The sequence below is a fragment of the Zalophus californianus genome, chromosome 15 (assembly GCF_009762305.2).
Source record: "Zalophus californianus isolate mZalCal1 chromosome 15, mZalCal1.pri.v2, whole genome shotgun sequence".
In the NCBI taxonomy this organism is placed as follows: Eukaryota; Metazoa; Chordata; class Mammalia; order Carnivora; family Otariidae; genus Zalophus; species Zalophus californianus.
Window position 1 is genome coordinate 56,906,061 of NC_045609.1, and position 15,465 is coordinate 56,921,525.

General features: G+C 53.3%; 1 protein-coding gene across 2 annotated transcripts in view; it reads right to left on the reverse strand.

The window, feature by feature from the left end:
* Window positions 1–15,465, reverse strand: part of SLIT1 (slit guidance ligand 1) — a 165,853-nt gene that overhangs the window by 27,938 nt on the left and 122,450 nt on the right. For both annotated transcript variants that reach the window (XM_035724321.1, XM_035724322.1), the window contains exons 14-22: window positions 11,052–11,215; window positions 10,320–10,343; window positions 10,041–10,185; window positions 9,354–9,428; window positions 9,040–9,183; window positions 6,466–6,609; window positions 6,007–6,173; window positions 3,106–3,238; window positions 866–934 (exon numbers count right to left, since the gene is read on the reverse strand). In XM_035724321.1, coding sequence (XP_035580214.1) covers window positions 866–934; window positions 3,106–3,238; window positions 6,007–6,173; window positions 6,466–6,609; window positions 9,040–9,183; window positions 9,354–9,428; window positions 10,041–10,185; window positions 10,320–10,343; window positions 11,052–11,215 — 1,065 coding nt within the window. The remainder of the gene's footprint in view (window positions 1–865; window positions 935–3,105; window positions 3,239–6,006; window positions 6,174–6,465; window positions 6,610–9,039; window positions 9,184–9,353; window positions 9,429–10,040; window positions 10,186–10,319; window positions 10,344–11,051; window positions 11,216–15,465) is intronic.

Sequence of the window (15,465 nt, forward strand, 5' to 3'; positions counted from 1 at the left end):
GAGTAGCCGGTCCCTGAACTGAATGTCCCACAACCAGGAACTTCTGCCAAAGTCCAAATCATTTAGGACACTAAACACACAACATAGTTGAGCTAAGAGTTTTGTCACAGTAACACCTTCTCAGCGAAGGAAGCAAGACATTGATTTGCATTCTGGTTCAAGTTTCTTATCTAACTGCGGACCCATTACAAACAGTTCTCTAGTGGCCACTGGTCCATAGACCACACCTGAGGAGCACCGCTCCAAGCCCAACTAAGATGGAATGTTATCTGGACTTCTTTTGGGGAGAATCTGGCCACTGAGCAGATAAGACAACTGAGGTAAGGTGTGAATTAGGCTGGAAGGCTAAGAGGAACTGAAGTTAATTCGGAGGTTTATCTCATATACTTTCATGGGGCGTAAAGGGTCAAAGGTGGAAATAACAGAAAAAGATGTTAGCCTAAAGAAAAACTTAGGCACAAGCATGTACTTGTAACTGTCATATTTCATGTCTGGTTTGAGGGCCACGGTTGAACTGAGAAGTTTTCCATCAGCCTCTTCTGCTCTGGCTCCTTTCTTTGCCGGGATGACCCTCATGAACAATCATTCTCAGCCAGAGGGAGGCTTGGGGTGATGGGCTGGGCAGAAGCGGACAGGGTCCAACGCAAGGCCGCCAGGAACATGCCATTCCCAAGCATGACCACTAGGTGGTAACACAGCTCTATGTACGGACCTTCTGGGAGGGATGGTGCAAAATTCAAAACCGGATCAGCCAGAAGTGGGGTGGTAGGGAATTCCAGGAAAGCTGGAGCCGGACGGTTAGATACCAGGGGCCCCCCTGGCCTCTGAGGCAGGCCTGGGATCCTCGAGAGGCCTGGATACTCACACAAGCTGCAGGTACTTGAAGGTGGACAGCTGTCCCGGAACCAGTGTGAACTGGTTCCCGTCCAAGTAGCTACAGGAGAGAACACACCAGTTAGTGCCGCGCTGGGGAAGCCTCCCCTGCAGCTGGCGCCTTGCCGGCTCCTCTCCTCTCCTCCAAGCAGTCCACACAATTGGCCCAGAATCGCTAACTGGAGGACAATATATGCACTCACTTAAGCATGTGGATACTTGCCAGCCAAAGAACCTGGTAAAAGCACTGAGATATAAAGCCTCCCTTGGCTTTCTTCCTGCCCTTGCCTCACCCTCTCAGCCTCCTCCCTGTTGGCAGGCACCCCCCGGGGCTCACTCCTGGGCTCCTCTCCCATCCCCTGTCTGCCCCGCGGTTTTCCTGGCCAGACAGGCCTGATCTGCACATTAGTCCCTCCCAGGCCCACCTGCCAGGCCCCTTGCCAGCTAGCCGGGCCCCTCTGCACCTGCTGGCAAGGTGTGTGAGGCTGGACCCAGGCAGGCCCAAACCTGAGCTCGGTGCTTTTACACCCAAAGTGGCTGCCCCTGACTCCATCAGCCTTCACCCCCATGGCCTAACCACCGGCTCAGGACCCTGATGGTGATTCTCCTACTCACTCAACAGCGCCCCAGGGCCGCAGACTCTCCCACCTACCAGTCGCTGCTCATTTTTGTGTTCCAGACTCACATCTCCCCCGACTGCACACCGTCACCCATGCCTGGACTCCTGCAGCTGCCTCTGTCTGTTCCTACTCCTTGGCCTCCCTTCTGGGACCCACTATGTACACCACCACCCAAGTTGTTGTCCTCAAAGCCAAGCCCACCAGAAATCCTCCTAACACTCCCAAAGGTTCCCCGTGTCTACAGGGTGGTGCTTAGGATTCAAGATGCTGTGAAGGTCCCCTACTCGCCCCCAGCCATCCTTGCTAAGCAGTGACCCAAGGACCAAGAGCTAAAACCTCGGCTGGGCTCCCTGCCCAGGAACCCCACCAACTACAGCCCCCAGGATGGCTCACCGCCCCCCAACAAAGACCCAGAGAGCAGCAAAATCAGGGCCTTCCTCGTTCTGACCCAACGCTGTGTCATATAAAAGTGACTTCCCACCCATCTCATGTGAGCCTCTCAGCGGCTTTTGTCAATACACCCCCGTGGCCCCATTTGACAGCTGGGAAAACAAAGGCTTAGAGAAATCAAGAGATCTTCCCAGCCTCTGAACTTCAGCAACCTCGGTCAAAGAAGGCAGGCTGTCCCAACTGTCCCATTATGCTCAGGGTTGCTATGAGGCACCAAGGAGAAAATGGGTCACTAACAGGATGATAGAAAACTGGGTAAGGGACAGGGTGGGGCATCACAGGGCAAAGACTGCGGTGGTTGATGTGCTTGGGAGGAAGTAGCCTGTCTCGCTGGTAATGAAAGAAACACAAATGAAAACCTCACACGCTCCCCGCAGGGAAAGAAAAGCACAGCCAGCCATGGAGGCCTGGAGGGACCAATCCCGGAGGACAGGAGGAGTCGGGGGCTGACCACAGCCTCTTATTTGGGGGTGTCTATTGAAGAAGCCCAGCTCTCCATCTCTGTCTGTCGCACACACTGACGTCCACACCCCCACATAAGCTCAGATACCACACCCAAATGAACCAAGATTTTAGCACCATGATGCCCAGGACTGACAGGGTCTGGGCGGGGGTGGTGGGGGTGGGGAGGCCATTTCCACACCCAGCCAGTAGGGGTGCAAAGACGACTTTTCTGGAAGGCCATCATGCAAAAGGCAGCGACAGTCCTAACAATGCGTCGCTCTTGGACTAGCAGCTCCACTGAAGGGATATGTACCTCGGCACTATTTATAATCATAATACAATTTAGTAAAAAATTGGAAACAACTATCTGACAAAGGGGGATTTGTTATGTAAATCATAGTAGATTCATGGGGTGGAAAAGTATGCAGCCAGCAAAAACAAACTTCTGTGAGAGTTTTCATGACAGAAGGGATGCTCGTGGGGTGATGTGAGGTGGAAAACATACATTACTTCTTATTTTAAGAGCCGGCGTCAGCTGAGAGTGAGAAAGCACTCACTGTGGGAGACTCATGCCGTCAGGTGACTACAGAGGATGTCACACAGAAGCTCAAAGCCTTCTTGGAACCAGTGCCTCCTGCAACGCCCTACCTCCGCGCCCTCGTCAGCTATCTGTTCTTGGTTACCTTGTCCTCCTGACGCCAGGCCTGGGGCTACTCACAGTTCCGTGACGTTCTTGGGGATGCCCTTGGGCAGGACCTGGAGGTGCTTATTGCTGCATCGGACTACGGTATCCAGGCAGGCACATTCCTGGGGGCACTGTGGGCGGGGCAGGCAGCCCCCCTCCTCCTGGCCTGGGGAGGAAGGCCCACAGCCACGTCAGTGAGGGGACAGGCTTTCTCAGGGCCTCTTGCTGCCAGGGTCACACTCCACGGTGCCTCAGACACTCCCCTTCTCCACTTTTCTGACACTCCCCGAGGCACCCATAAGTCCCCTCTTGGCTGCACCCCTTCCCCACCAGGAACAAAGCCCCTTGGACCTGTTTCGAAGTTGAGATGGGTCTTGGGTCAATCTCCTGCCTCAGATCCAAGGTGGACGTAGGCACAGCACAGAAGGAGGAGGGCAACCACACCATTTCTTGAGCACTTACTACGTGCCAGACACTATGGAACATCATCTCTTTAACAGTGCAGTAAGGGGGGCCATGAGCACCCCAAGAATGCAAGCATGACGAGGACAGAGACTTGTCTCTTTCCTCTTCTTTGCTCCGAGAAGGAGCCCATGCCCTGGAGCAGAGCCTGGCACACAGTAGCCCTCAAAATAGATCAGGTGAGTGAATAAATGAATGAATGTATACTTTACATTCAGGCTGATCAGAGGCAACGCAGGGTCTATACCCACATCTGGCTGACACAGAATCAGCTCCTATCACACGTCCTTCATGTATTCATATATTCATCCATTCATTCATTCATCCAGTAAATATTGCTGAGAGGCCTCTGTCTGCCTTCCTTTCTTCTGACCGGGCGTAGGAGTAATAATAAGGACACCAGAGCAGACGTTGCTGAGGGCACGAGGAAGCAGGTGACCGTGACTATCGGTTAGGGAGGCCGGCCACAGGCAGGCACCGTGCAATACGGATGAACTCCCTGAATCCTCGGAACAGCTCTCTGGCGGGCCTGCTATGAGCCCAATACAGAGATGAGGAAACTAAGGGCAGAGTGGTTCAGGGACGTGTCCCAGGTCCCCCAGCCTGGGAGACGTGGCACAGGCCTGGAACGGGAGTCGGTCCTCTCGACCGCTACCTTCCACTGCCTCCTGGCGGCAACACCAAAACCATCACACCCTTTCACCTCAAGCAGGTTCTAAGGGGAAAGTTGAAGAGAGCCGTCTCCCTGGATGTTCCTGGCAGCATGAGGCGTAAGAGCAGCGCTCTGGAAGTGCCTAAACGCCAAGCAGCAGGCTGGTTAAAGCCATCACAACACTCTCCAGACAGTGACTATCATGTCGAAAATGCCCACACTGACAGTGCTGCAAGAGCCTACGTGCGTCACACGTGTGTGTGCGTGCACACACACACAGAGCTCAGGAAGGTCACACATCGGATTAGTGACAGGAGTCATTCAGGGCTGGGAAGCAGGAGCAGGGGACACATTGGTGACCTTTTTACTCTTCTGGATTGTCCGTTGTTGCTTTTTCAGGAAATGATGATGCGTCACTTTGTAATAAGAAAAATAAAAGGAGGGGGTGCCTGGGCGGCTCAATTGTTAAGCATCTGCCTTCGGCTCAGGTCATGATGCCTGGGTCCTGGGATCAAGCCCTGCATCGGGCTCCCTGCTCAGTGGGGAGTCTGCTTCTCCCTCTGCTCCTTCCCCTGGCTTGTGTTCTCTCTCTTTCTCCCCCTCAAATAAATAAAAATCTTAAAAAAAGAAAAAAGAAAAGAAACTGTTTCTTGGGGGGGGGGGATATTGTTTTCAAAGGACACTTAATGGCATAAGAAATGCCCAAAATGGCATAAGAAAATGCCCAAAATATATAGTTAGGTTTAAAAAGAAACAGAATTTTGGGGTGGGGGGATGGGTAAAATAGGCAATGGGGATTAAGGAGGGCACTTCCGATGAGCACTGGGTGATGGACCGAAGTGTTGAATCACTATATTGTACACGTGAAACTAAAATAATACTGTATGCTAACTATACTAGAATTTAAAATTAAATTAAAAAAAATTTTTTTAAAGACCAGCAAGTTATTACTACATAAAATGATATAAAAATATATATGTGAGTAGTATGAAATTTTAAATAGGATGTAAAATTGCTCTAGAAAAACCATTGATTTTTTTTTAGAAAAATACCCTGACCATCTTTCTTGGTGTGAAAGTTGAAGCTCCTCACCCAGGACCACCCTCGCCCGGCCTGGATGGGCCAGTCCGGAAGTGGGCTGCAGGGAGGGCTGGAGGAGGCAGGCCAGGCCGGCTGGAGGCTGAAGGCAGTGGCAGGGCTCAAGAACGGGGATGGCGGGCTGAGCTGCAACCTTGCTCTGTCACCATGGGTAAAAATCTGCCCTGTGTGCACAGAGCTCTGCGGGAAGTCAGGGGACGCAGCTACATGCTGCACGTGCGGGGAAAGAAGGGAAGGGCCGCAGGAAAGAGACTGGGAATCCGGAAGAAACAGACATGGGTGTGAGAAGTGACCAGGTTTCCCACAGGGAGGAGGGGGGCCCAGGAAGGTCCCACTGCCCCTCACGGACCCGGTGAAGCCATCAGCCTGGAGCGCTGAGGCACGGCCAGGCGGCAGATCCCTCCCTGTGTGAGGCATACTTCTATAAAAAAATACGCTAACATGTGAACTGTGATTTTTTTTCTGAGTGATGGAATAATAGGTAACATTTATTTCCTTCTTTTATCCATACTTTCCCATTTTTTACACAATAAGCATATTATTGCTCTGAAAATCACATAAAGCTGCTGCCAGGCAGGGGTAGGTGCAGGACGAAAAGGGGGTCTCCCTGCTCCCCACCCCACCCCCGGACCAGGGCCTCCCCCGGCCCCCTGCACGGGAGACCTCCTCTCCAGGGCTGACGAGCCCACCTCCTCCCTCCCGCCCAGGGGCCCGCGGCTTACCTTCCTCACACCTGAAGTCAGGGAAGGCCACATCCTGCAGGGGGATCTGCCGCAAGAAGTCTGGGTTCTGGCACCGCGGGTTCCCGGTCACAATCTTCCTCCTCCGCAGCCAGTCGCCCAGCCAGGCCAGCTGGCAGTTGCAGTTGAAAGGGTTGGCCAGAAGGTTTCTGGAAGAGGCGGCTGTGTGACCACCAACACGCCCTGCCAGGCGCGGTTTCCCTGCAAAGCCCTCTCGCGCCGCCACGGACTGGCCACGCGGCCACCCGGCACTCTTTCCCAGACGGCCAGCAGTTATGAAGACGTGGAATCCTGACGCAGTGGGACCCCCACAGACCACGAGGGCCCGACACCCCCAGTGAGTCTTTCAAAGGAATGACCCTTGGGAGTGCGGGCGGCCGCCGGGGTGTGGAGGCTGGTGCCAGAGCCCCAGGCCTTCCCGCCCTCCAGGCCCAGACTTACAGCGTGGAGAGGGCCTGGAGGGTGTCGAAGGCCCCCGGGGAGATGGTGGCGATCTGGTTGTCGTAGAGGGAGAGGAGGCGGACATTGCGCAGGCCCGTGAAGCTGTCATTGTGGATGCAGCTGATGCGGTTGTTCCTCAGCATCCTGGGGGGCGGGAGGGGGTAGTGCTGTGCCCTGCGGCCATCTACCTGCCTGCGCTTTGCCCACCGCAGGCCCCCCCACAAATCCTCCTCTCGAGGCAGGGAGCCGGGGTTGAGGGCCACAGCACCAGGACTCCCCGCACTCGAGCTTCCCTCGAGACCCTCCCCTCTAGATGCTCTCCTGTCCACCCTGCGGCCACCTTCACTCCCTGGGTGCCCAGGACACCCCCCAGGCCACGCTCCACATCAACCCCCAGGGACACTTGCTTAAAACCTGCACCCGGTCATGTTCCTGTCCAGCCTGAAGTCCCAGGGGCCCCCACAGAATAATGTCTCCCCTCTTTCCTGTGACCTGCCAGAGACTGTCTAACCCAGCCCCAGACCAGCACCTGCCCACCTCCCGAGGGGGCGGCACACCCTTGGCTCTTCTGGCCTGCAGGCATGCTATCCGGGCCTGCGTCACCATGCCTTTCCCTGGCTATGGTTTCCTTCTAGAATGACCCCTTTCCTCATGTATATCTGCAAAAGTCTCTGTTCACCCTCAAAAACCTGGCTCAATTCCCCTCCCCCACTAAAAACAAAAGCAAGCTTGACACAGGATAGGCAATTCACAAAAGAAATTTAAATGGCTTATGAACGTTGATTAAAAATGTTTAAACTTACTAGTCATCAAGGACATGTAAGCATATTGAATCTTTGCTTAACAAATTACTAAGAATATAATAATATATAATAATAATGCCCAGGGTCGGTGTGAGTGAATGGGCACTTTCACACTTGGGCCAGAGGAGAGTGACTCGGAAGTGAGAGGCACCAAAGGCCCTAAAAGGGCCCTTCATGTTTTCTTCCAGCCAGGCTTTTTTAGGCATTTGTCAAAAGGGGAAAATCCTGGATGGGCACAGAATTTCACGATAAAGGTATCAACGACCATATTGCTTATAACAAACACTAAAATAGCCCAAATTTCCAATAATTATGTAATAGTTAGTCCTTCAAAATAATGTTGTAAAAGGAACTTTAATGATACGTACAGGTGCTCGCATCGTGTTTAAGGACAAAGCAGGTCACTAAATAAAATGGACTCTAGGGTTCCATTCAGAAATACCTACATGTAAGTACCCCGTGTGTGGGTGTGCATGTGCGTGCGAATGCCAACGCACATGTGGAGGCACAAGACTGGAAAGGTGGCAGCTACCCACAAGAGCAGTGGTCGTTTGCATGTGGTGGTGGGGTCTGGCCGTTCTCCTGTGCCTGCACTGTGGCTCTCATGTGCTGCCGGCCCTGCCCTGGCAGCCGCCCTGCCCCTCTCCTCCATCCCCCCCCAAGCCTCCCTCACAGGGAACCCAAGTGCTGAAGAGCCCACGACACCCTTGTTTAAGGAATACCTGGCCAGGGTAAGGATGAACAGGGCAGCCCTGTACGCACAGCCTGGGGAAACAGCCACACTAGATTCACACGTAACAAAAGCAAGTGGCAAAACACAGCACAAAGAGAATCCCCTTTTTATAAAACAAACAAATAGATAAACGCAAAAACCCATGGGGAATGCCCTCATATATTCATCTCCTTTACACGAATCCCATGATATGTGCTCGGAAAGCAGATCAATAGCCCTAACCCAGGGCTGGGATTGAAACCCAGCCAGGTGCCGTCTGGAGCCGTGCTGCCCTATGTGGTAGCCGTTAGCCACGTGTAGCTGTTGATAATTACGATGAAATGAAATTCAGAGTTTTGTGTGTGTCTCGGTGGCGCTAGCCACGCATCAAGAACTCCAGAGCCACACGTGGCCACTGACTAGACAGTGCGGACATGGGACACTTCTGTCACTGTAGGAAGTCCGACCGGACAGCACAGTCTATTGCACATTCTAAAGGTCTACATGGTCATCGGAAGAGCTAGTGCTGCCTGGGTGGAGAGATGGGGCTCCCTGCAGCATTTCTGGAGGGATGGAGGACCCCAGGATCCTACTGAATCCTGATGTCTGGTTAGCTCTGGCCGGGCTCTGGGTCATGGGATCCTAGAATCCCAGAGATAACGGGCCATCCCTGCTCCCCATCTGTGCTGGCTGTCACCTCGGCAATGTCACCACCCTGGGGACTCCCAGCCCCCCTGCCTGCATCCGTGCTGGCCACTCCTGAACTTAATGCACGTGGGTGCTCTTGCAGCCTGATCAGAGGGCAGTGAGAGGGGAACCTCCAAAAGGGCCCACCTCCACTCACCCCTTCACCAGGCATTGACCCCATCCCCAGGGAACCACAGTTAGCAACATCTGATCACCTGCCCCACTGCGGTCAGGGTCCCCAGCTGTCCCTCGCCTCCTGCAAGCTGGGGTTAGGGGGGAGGGGGGACTCCCATCCTTTCAGTGTAGACGCCCACGCTCTGGCTTGGGTTTGCCTGTGGCAGTCCGGACCTGTTCCCTGGCCCGCACACTCACAGGGTCCTCAAGCCATCCAGGCCTCGGAACATGCCACTCCGGATGGACTCCAGCTGGTTGGCGGTCAGGTGAAGCTCGCTCACAGAGGCTGCACCCTCGAAGGCCCCATCTTCGATTTCTGACACCTTGTTGTTGCTCAGATTGCTGGACGGGAGGCGGCAGAAGGATGATGGAGCTGAGGACCCCCCTCCCCTCTGCCAACTTCTTGCACAGGAGCCCTGCCTCCCCCTGGGAGCTCCCCCACACCCAGTATCTGCCTTCTCCCTCCCCTGCTAGAGTCCTGACTGCAACCTCCCCGCCAATGGGTAACTCACATCTTCTTCAGATGAGTGAGTTTTTTAAATATCCCAGTGGCCTCCAGGATGGAAATCTCATTGTTGTTTAATCGTCTGTAAGAGGCAGTGAAGAGAACTTACACATTCATAAATGACAGACATGAGAGTATCTTCCAAATTGAGAATATTTCAGACTCAAACAAAGGGGTTCCCAGAAGAATTTACCTGGCAAGGCAAACTGATCCTATTTCAAAGGAAGGATGGATGGGGGTGCTGGGCGGTGAATGGGGATATTTTTAACCTTAAAAATGCCACAAATGTACATACACAGATGACAGGTATGTGTAGCTATTCATGCACACACATACACATGTGCACAAATTTATATTTTTAAAGAAGGAAAACAGCTAAAGGATGCTTAAGATCCAACTCAATCTGATGGGATCACATCCCCTGGAAGAAGGCAAAAGCATGACTGAGAAAAGCCACCCCTGGTTCCGGCTGCCAACCTGCCCCATGGGCCAGAGATTGTTTCAAGGGTCTGTAGGCTGCGATTGGAAGCAGAGGGGCTGCGGTGGGGGGGGGGGGGCGGGGAGCCACTTCCTGACACGCTGGGGTCTCCCGTGCTCCCCAACAGAGCTGGACCAGAGGGAAACCCAGAGTGGATCCAGGAGGGTTAGTGAGGCGGGGGCAGGTGAGGGCTGCGGAGAGGCAGGGGGCTCTCACAGCTCGGCCGTGGACTGGGGGATGCGCTCGGGGATCTTGGTGAGCTTCAGGCTGGAGCACTCCGCCAGGCTGGCCTCACAGCGGCACTTGGGCGGACAGACGGCGTCGCTGTTGCACTCGCTGTTCAGCTGGTAGTCCTCCGTGCCTTCAGGGACAGGTGGGAACGGGAGGCTGAGGGGCCAGGGCAGGGCCTTCCTGGCCCCCTCAGCCTGCTGCCCCTGCCCACCCACTGCCACCGCCCCCCCCCCAGGCTGGCCTCAGTACCCCCCACTCTCCTACCTGGAATGAAGTACTGCTCTTTGGCTGGGGAGAGAAGTAGAAACACCATGAAGCTGCGATCGTCTAGGACTTGCAGGAAGAGCCCAGGCCCCAACCCCACTGCCCAGGTGAAGGCACCCCAGGAACAACACTGGGGACCAAAATCCGGGCCCCAGAGCCCACCTGCCCAGCCCCCAGGTGGAGAAGGCCTTGCTACAGAGCACAGATGTTCCCTGGCCTGGCTGAGGCTGGGGGCCATACCACCCCCAGTTGAACTTCTCGGGGAATGCCAAAATACGGGGCGCTCATGGGCAATGGCCCAAGATGGGGGATGGGGCAGAGGGGCATCAGATCTCTGACCAGGATCCAGGCTCAGAGGCTGACTCACACTGTCCCCAGCCAGTTTCTGCTGCCTGAGAGCCTAGAGGAGACAGCTCTCTCACTGAGGCTTCCTGATTCTGAAAGCAGTAGCATGAAAGCAAATTGTCCTGAGAGCAGAGGATCCTGGGTCCCTGACTGGGCAGGCCTCCCTAAGGGACCTTCAGCCAGCCCTAGTCTTCCCTAAGCCTCCATACAGTGCAGAGTGGGGCTGGTCAACCACTCAGATCCGAGGCTTCAGTTTGGGAACTATGCCCACTCGAGGGCCTAGAGTGGCCTGGGACACACGGTTGGAGCCATGCAGAAAACATCACCAGTCTCTGAGCTGACTGAAGACAGGTAGGCAGGTGGACAGGTGGGCGAGCGGGCAGCTACCTGAGCAGCGGAACTTCTTGCTCTTGATCTGCCCGATGCGCTTGTTGGCGAGGCGCCGGGGGCTGGCGCAGCGGGCCCCGCTCGTCTCGATGGGGTTGGTGCGCAGGAAGTCCGCCAGCCACTTGAGGTTACAGTCGCAGATGAAAGGGTTCTGTGCCAGATGCCTGTCCAGAGAGGGCAGAGTGGGGATCAGAGTGCAGATCAGCAGGGCTGCAAACCCGTGCTGACCTCTGCCTGGATGGGGCCTCGCTGCTCGCTGGTGGCTTGAAACACACCACCTTGGGCCACTGCCTGGGTACGCCCACCAGCTACGGAGAAGTCTGGCCAGAACATGGCAGTAGGGAAGGATCTCCACAGGCTCTGGAGCTCCGAGCTGTCCCTGCTGCACTCCCCCCACTGCAAGTCCATCTACTCACCCATACCCACCCCCCAAGACGTTTCACAAACACAAGTGGAGGCAAGAGTGACCTGGAGAGACCGGCCGGACCACCCAGCCTTCCACAGGTGAGGGGACAGAACAGGTATTAGAGCCCAGGACTGTCGGTGCCCAGAGGCCTTTGTCATGGGTGGTCCCCTCCCTGTAGTCTCGGGCAACAGCAGCTTCTTTCCATAGGCTTTGTCAGGAAGGGGATGGGACCAGCGGTGGCAAGGCTGGTCCTGCAGCTGGGGTGGGCATGTCTCAAAGTGCGCACTGCGGCCCCTCACTTATGGGAATCTCCATTCCCACCCCAGGCCATGAGGGCTGCCTCCCCCCATCCCACCCCCCTGGCCATTTTACACCCTGTCTTTGGACACAAGGGAAACTCAGAAAACATGGCTAAACAGTTACTTATGGGGAAATCACTCATATTCTCTTGCCAGGCTGCCTGTGTGACCAGCAGGATAAAGGTGGGGAGCAGATAGCTGGCAGGCAATGCTGACTGTAGGAACCTGGGGTGCTCTCAGGGACCGCATGGGTGGCTTTCCCATTCATGGGCCCTCCCCACCGCAACAGGCTCATACCAGCCACATCTGAACCACCCCAGCAGCCAGCTTGCTGACCTGTGTCTTGGCCATCATAGCATTGGGCATGCCCTGCTTTCTAAACCGAGACAGCCAGAGAAGAATATTCCAGCACCTATACCTGAGAGCCAATGCTTCTGCATGGAATTACAGGGAGACAGAGCAGGGGCCAGCTCGGAGGACTAGTCATGGATGGCCACTTCTCCATCTAATGCCACCAGTTCAGGCCATCTACTTATTGGCCTCAGCCCAGAGCCCTGATGGGGCTCCAGGGCCATGCAAACAGAGGCATGAGCCCTGCCCAGGGTCTGTACCCAGCTCAGCCCTGACCCTGGCCATGCTCTCCTATTCGTCACCTCCTGGGCTCTGCTTCCCGCTTGGGCTACTTGGTTGGAGCCTTCTCTGCCCAGATGTCCCTGCCACTCCCCTGGGCCATGTCCCCGCTTTCCTTGCCTGAGTCCTGGCTCCTGTCAGCATCGCCAGGTGGGCCAGCCCCGCTTCTGCATCTGGTTGGACATTTGTCTCCCCATTTAAACTGTCTGTTTGCACAGAAAAGGTGTGTTTTCTGAAGCCCCGTGGCAGATTCCATCGATGACCGAAAAATACATTAGAATTCGGGGCCTCCTCTGGGATCCGCCCCGCAACCCAGCTGCACCTAGATGCCCGTGCCTCACTGCCTGGCCTCTGCCTGAACTAATTGCTTCCCTTTATCACAATCTCAGTAGAGAACTCTGTTTAAAATCAATCCAATTATGTTGTTCAGGCATGTATTAAAATGTTCAAGGGGTGTGGGGTAGAATATATCCTTTTTAAGAACAGGTTATTTGTGAACCACCCACAGAGACAAATGGCTTAAGAATTTGACACAAATTGGAATTTTTAACAATCCCAAAGAGCAGAGAGCTGAGAAGGGAAAATGCTCAGGAAGAAGAAAAAGAATACCTGCTTGGGAAAATATCATCATGTTAAAGGCACACCCAGAAATGAGCTGCATGTGGGGCCATGCCCTTTCCTCCATAAATATTTGTGAGAGTAGAAGGCAGAAGGGAAGACTTTATTCTCAATGTCCTTCTTGAAATATGCATTAATAAGTCACAGCTAGAAGCCTTTTGGGGCAGATGCTCAGCATCATTAGTCAAATTAAATCCACAATGAGACACCAGCTCACACCCACTAGAGTGGCTATAATCACAAAGACAAGTGATACCAAGTATGGGCAAGGACGTAGACAAACCGGAACCCTTATTATACACTGTTGGGGGGGATGTAAAATGGGATTTACCGCCACTTTGGAAAACTGACAATTTCTTAAAAAGTTAAACGTAAATTTCCTATGTGACCCAGAAAGCCCAAGAGAAATGAAGGCATTTGTCCACATAAAGATTTGTAAGCAAATATTCACAGCAGCTTTACTCATAATGATCCCAAAGTGGAAATCCAATGTCCACCCACTAGGAAGGATAAATACAATGTGTTCAATCCACTCAATGGGAAATCACTTGGCCATAAAAAGGAACCAAGCCCTGATACACACTACAGTGTGAATGGACCTCAAAAACACGAAAAGTCAGTCACAAAAGATATATCATGATGATTCCATTTTTTTTAAGAGAGAGAGAGGGAGCGGGAGTGGGATGGGAGGGGCAGAGGCAGAGAGAGAATCTTAAGCAGGCTCCACACCCAGCGCAGAGCCCAAGTCGGGGCTGGATCTCATGACCCTGAGATCATGACCTGAGCCGAAATCAAGAGTCAGATGTTTAACCGGCTGAGCCACCCAGGCACCCTATGATGATTCCATTTCTATGAAGTGTTCAGAAAAAGCAAACTATAGAGACAGAAATTAGATTAGTGGTTGCCTGGGAATCAGCTAGAAATCGGGACTGACTGTAAAATGAACACAAGGGATTTTGGGGAGGTGACAGAAACGTTCTAAAATGTGATCCTGATGATCGTGGTGATCGTAGAACAACTGTAAATACAGGAAAAATCATGGAGTTGTATACTTAGAACAGGTGGATTTTATGGTATATAAGTTATACCTCATTAAAGCTGTTTTTTAAATAAAACTTTGAAAAATCTCTTGGAGCAAGGAAAATGGCAGCAAAGTCAGGAGTGGGGCACAGGTACTCAGCCACAGATCTCGGAGCTACCGACAGACAGATCAAGCAGGATGTGGGTTATTTAAATCTGCTCAGGCCTGACCCGTGACTCAGTCAAGGCGTTTAATCCTCCAAACCTATATTGAGAATATCTGATTATTCCTGGGTCTGTGTTTCTTTTATTCTTGTTCCAAACTGTACTCTGGTTGTTAATATATAATAGTCGTTTATGAAAGTCCCGTTCTGCTCTTCCACCTTAAATAATGAGGTCTATTCTTATGAAAAAAAACACAATTGAGGGGAAAGCTAACTAACTTCTCAGGGATGGTGAGGAGACGCCCGAGACCAAATCATTGCTCTACGAGATGTTGTGTGACCTTGAGTGAGTCCCATGACCTCCTGCCTCAGTTTCCTCATCAGTGAAGTCGGGACGATAAGACCATACGTCCACCGGCCATTGTGAATGTTCAGGAAGATAACACACGGAACAAGCCGCAGCCTGGCCCTGGGTCAGGGTTCGACGAATAGCAACGACTGCTGTTGTTCTCAGTGTCCTGCTATTTCCGTCTCACCTGCGGGAAGACTTCCTGTTCTGATGTTCTGCCCCAGCTCTGTACCCCACCAGTGCCTGCCGACAGTGGCCAAGGTCTCAGGCCTGGCGTCTGGCCAGCAGAAACGCTCTCTGAGATCCAGCCAAAGACAGAGGCCACCCCCAGGAAGGGCAATCCATGTGATGTGTTCACTCTCCTTCCACCCGGAGACGGAGACAAGCTCCTCACATGAGACCCTCAGTCCAGGTCCCTATCCCCCAGGCTTTCCTGCGTGTGGGTCCCCAGCCTTGAACTCTCCTTCATGCATCTCTCTCAGACATCCCGTCAGCTGTGTAAAATCCTCCACCTTGCCCGTGTCTCCCTGTAACTTCTGATTTCACATACTTGGCAAGATTTCCCTGTCGCGCTCCATCTTCCTCTTCCTGCCTGTAAGTAAGTTAATTAGCAGGAGGGGGCTGCAGGCGGGTGTGTGGGCTTTAACAAGTTTGTCTTCAGGCCTGACGTCCTTGCTGATGCGCAGGGTCCCCGGGGAGCAGGAGCTGAGCCTTTTATTTGGCCTGTTTCACACCTGCGCTGCCCCCACCCCATGCGGATATTATCTGATGGAGAGCACTGTCCAGCAGATAAACAATGGCCATGACGAAATTAATAAATGCCCACTGAGCAGCCATTTCAGAAGCACTTATAATGAACTCAGCTCTGTGTAAACGTCCCCTTTTATCTCCTAACAACCTTATCAAGAAAATAGTATCCTCATTTTAT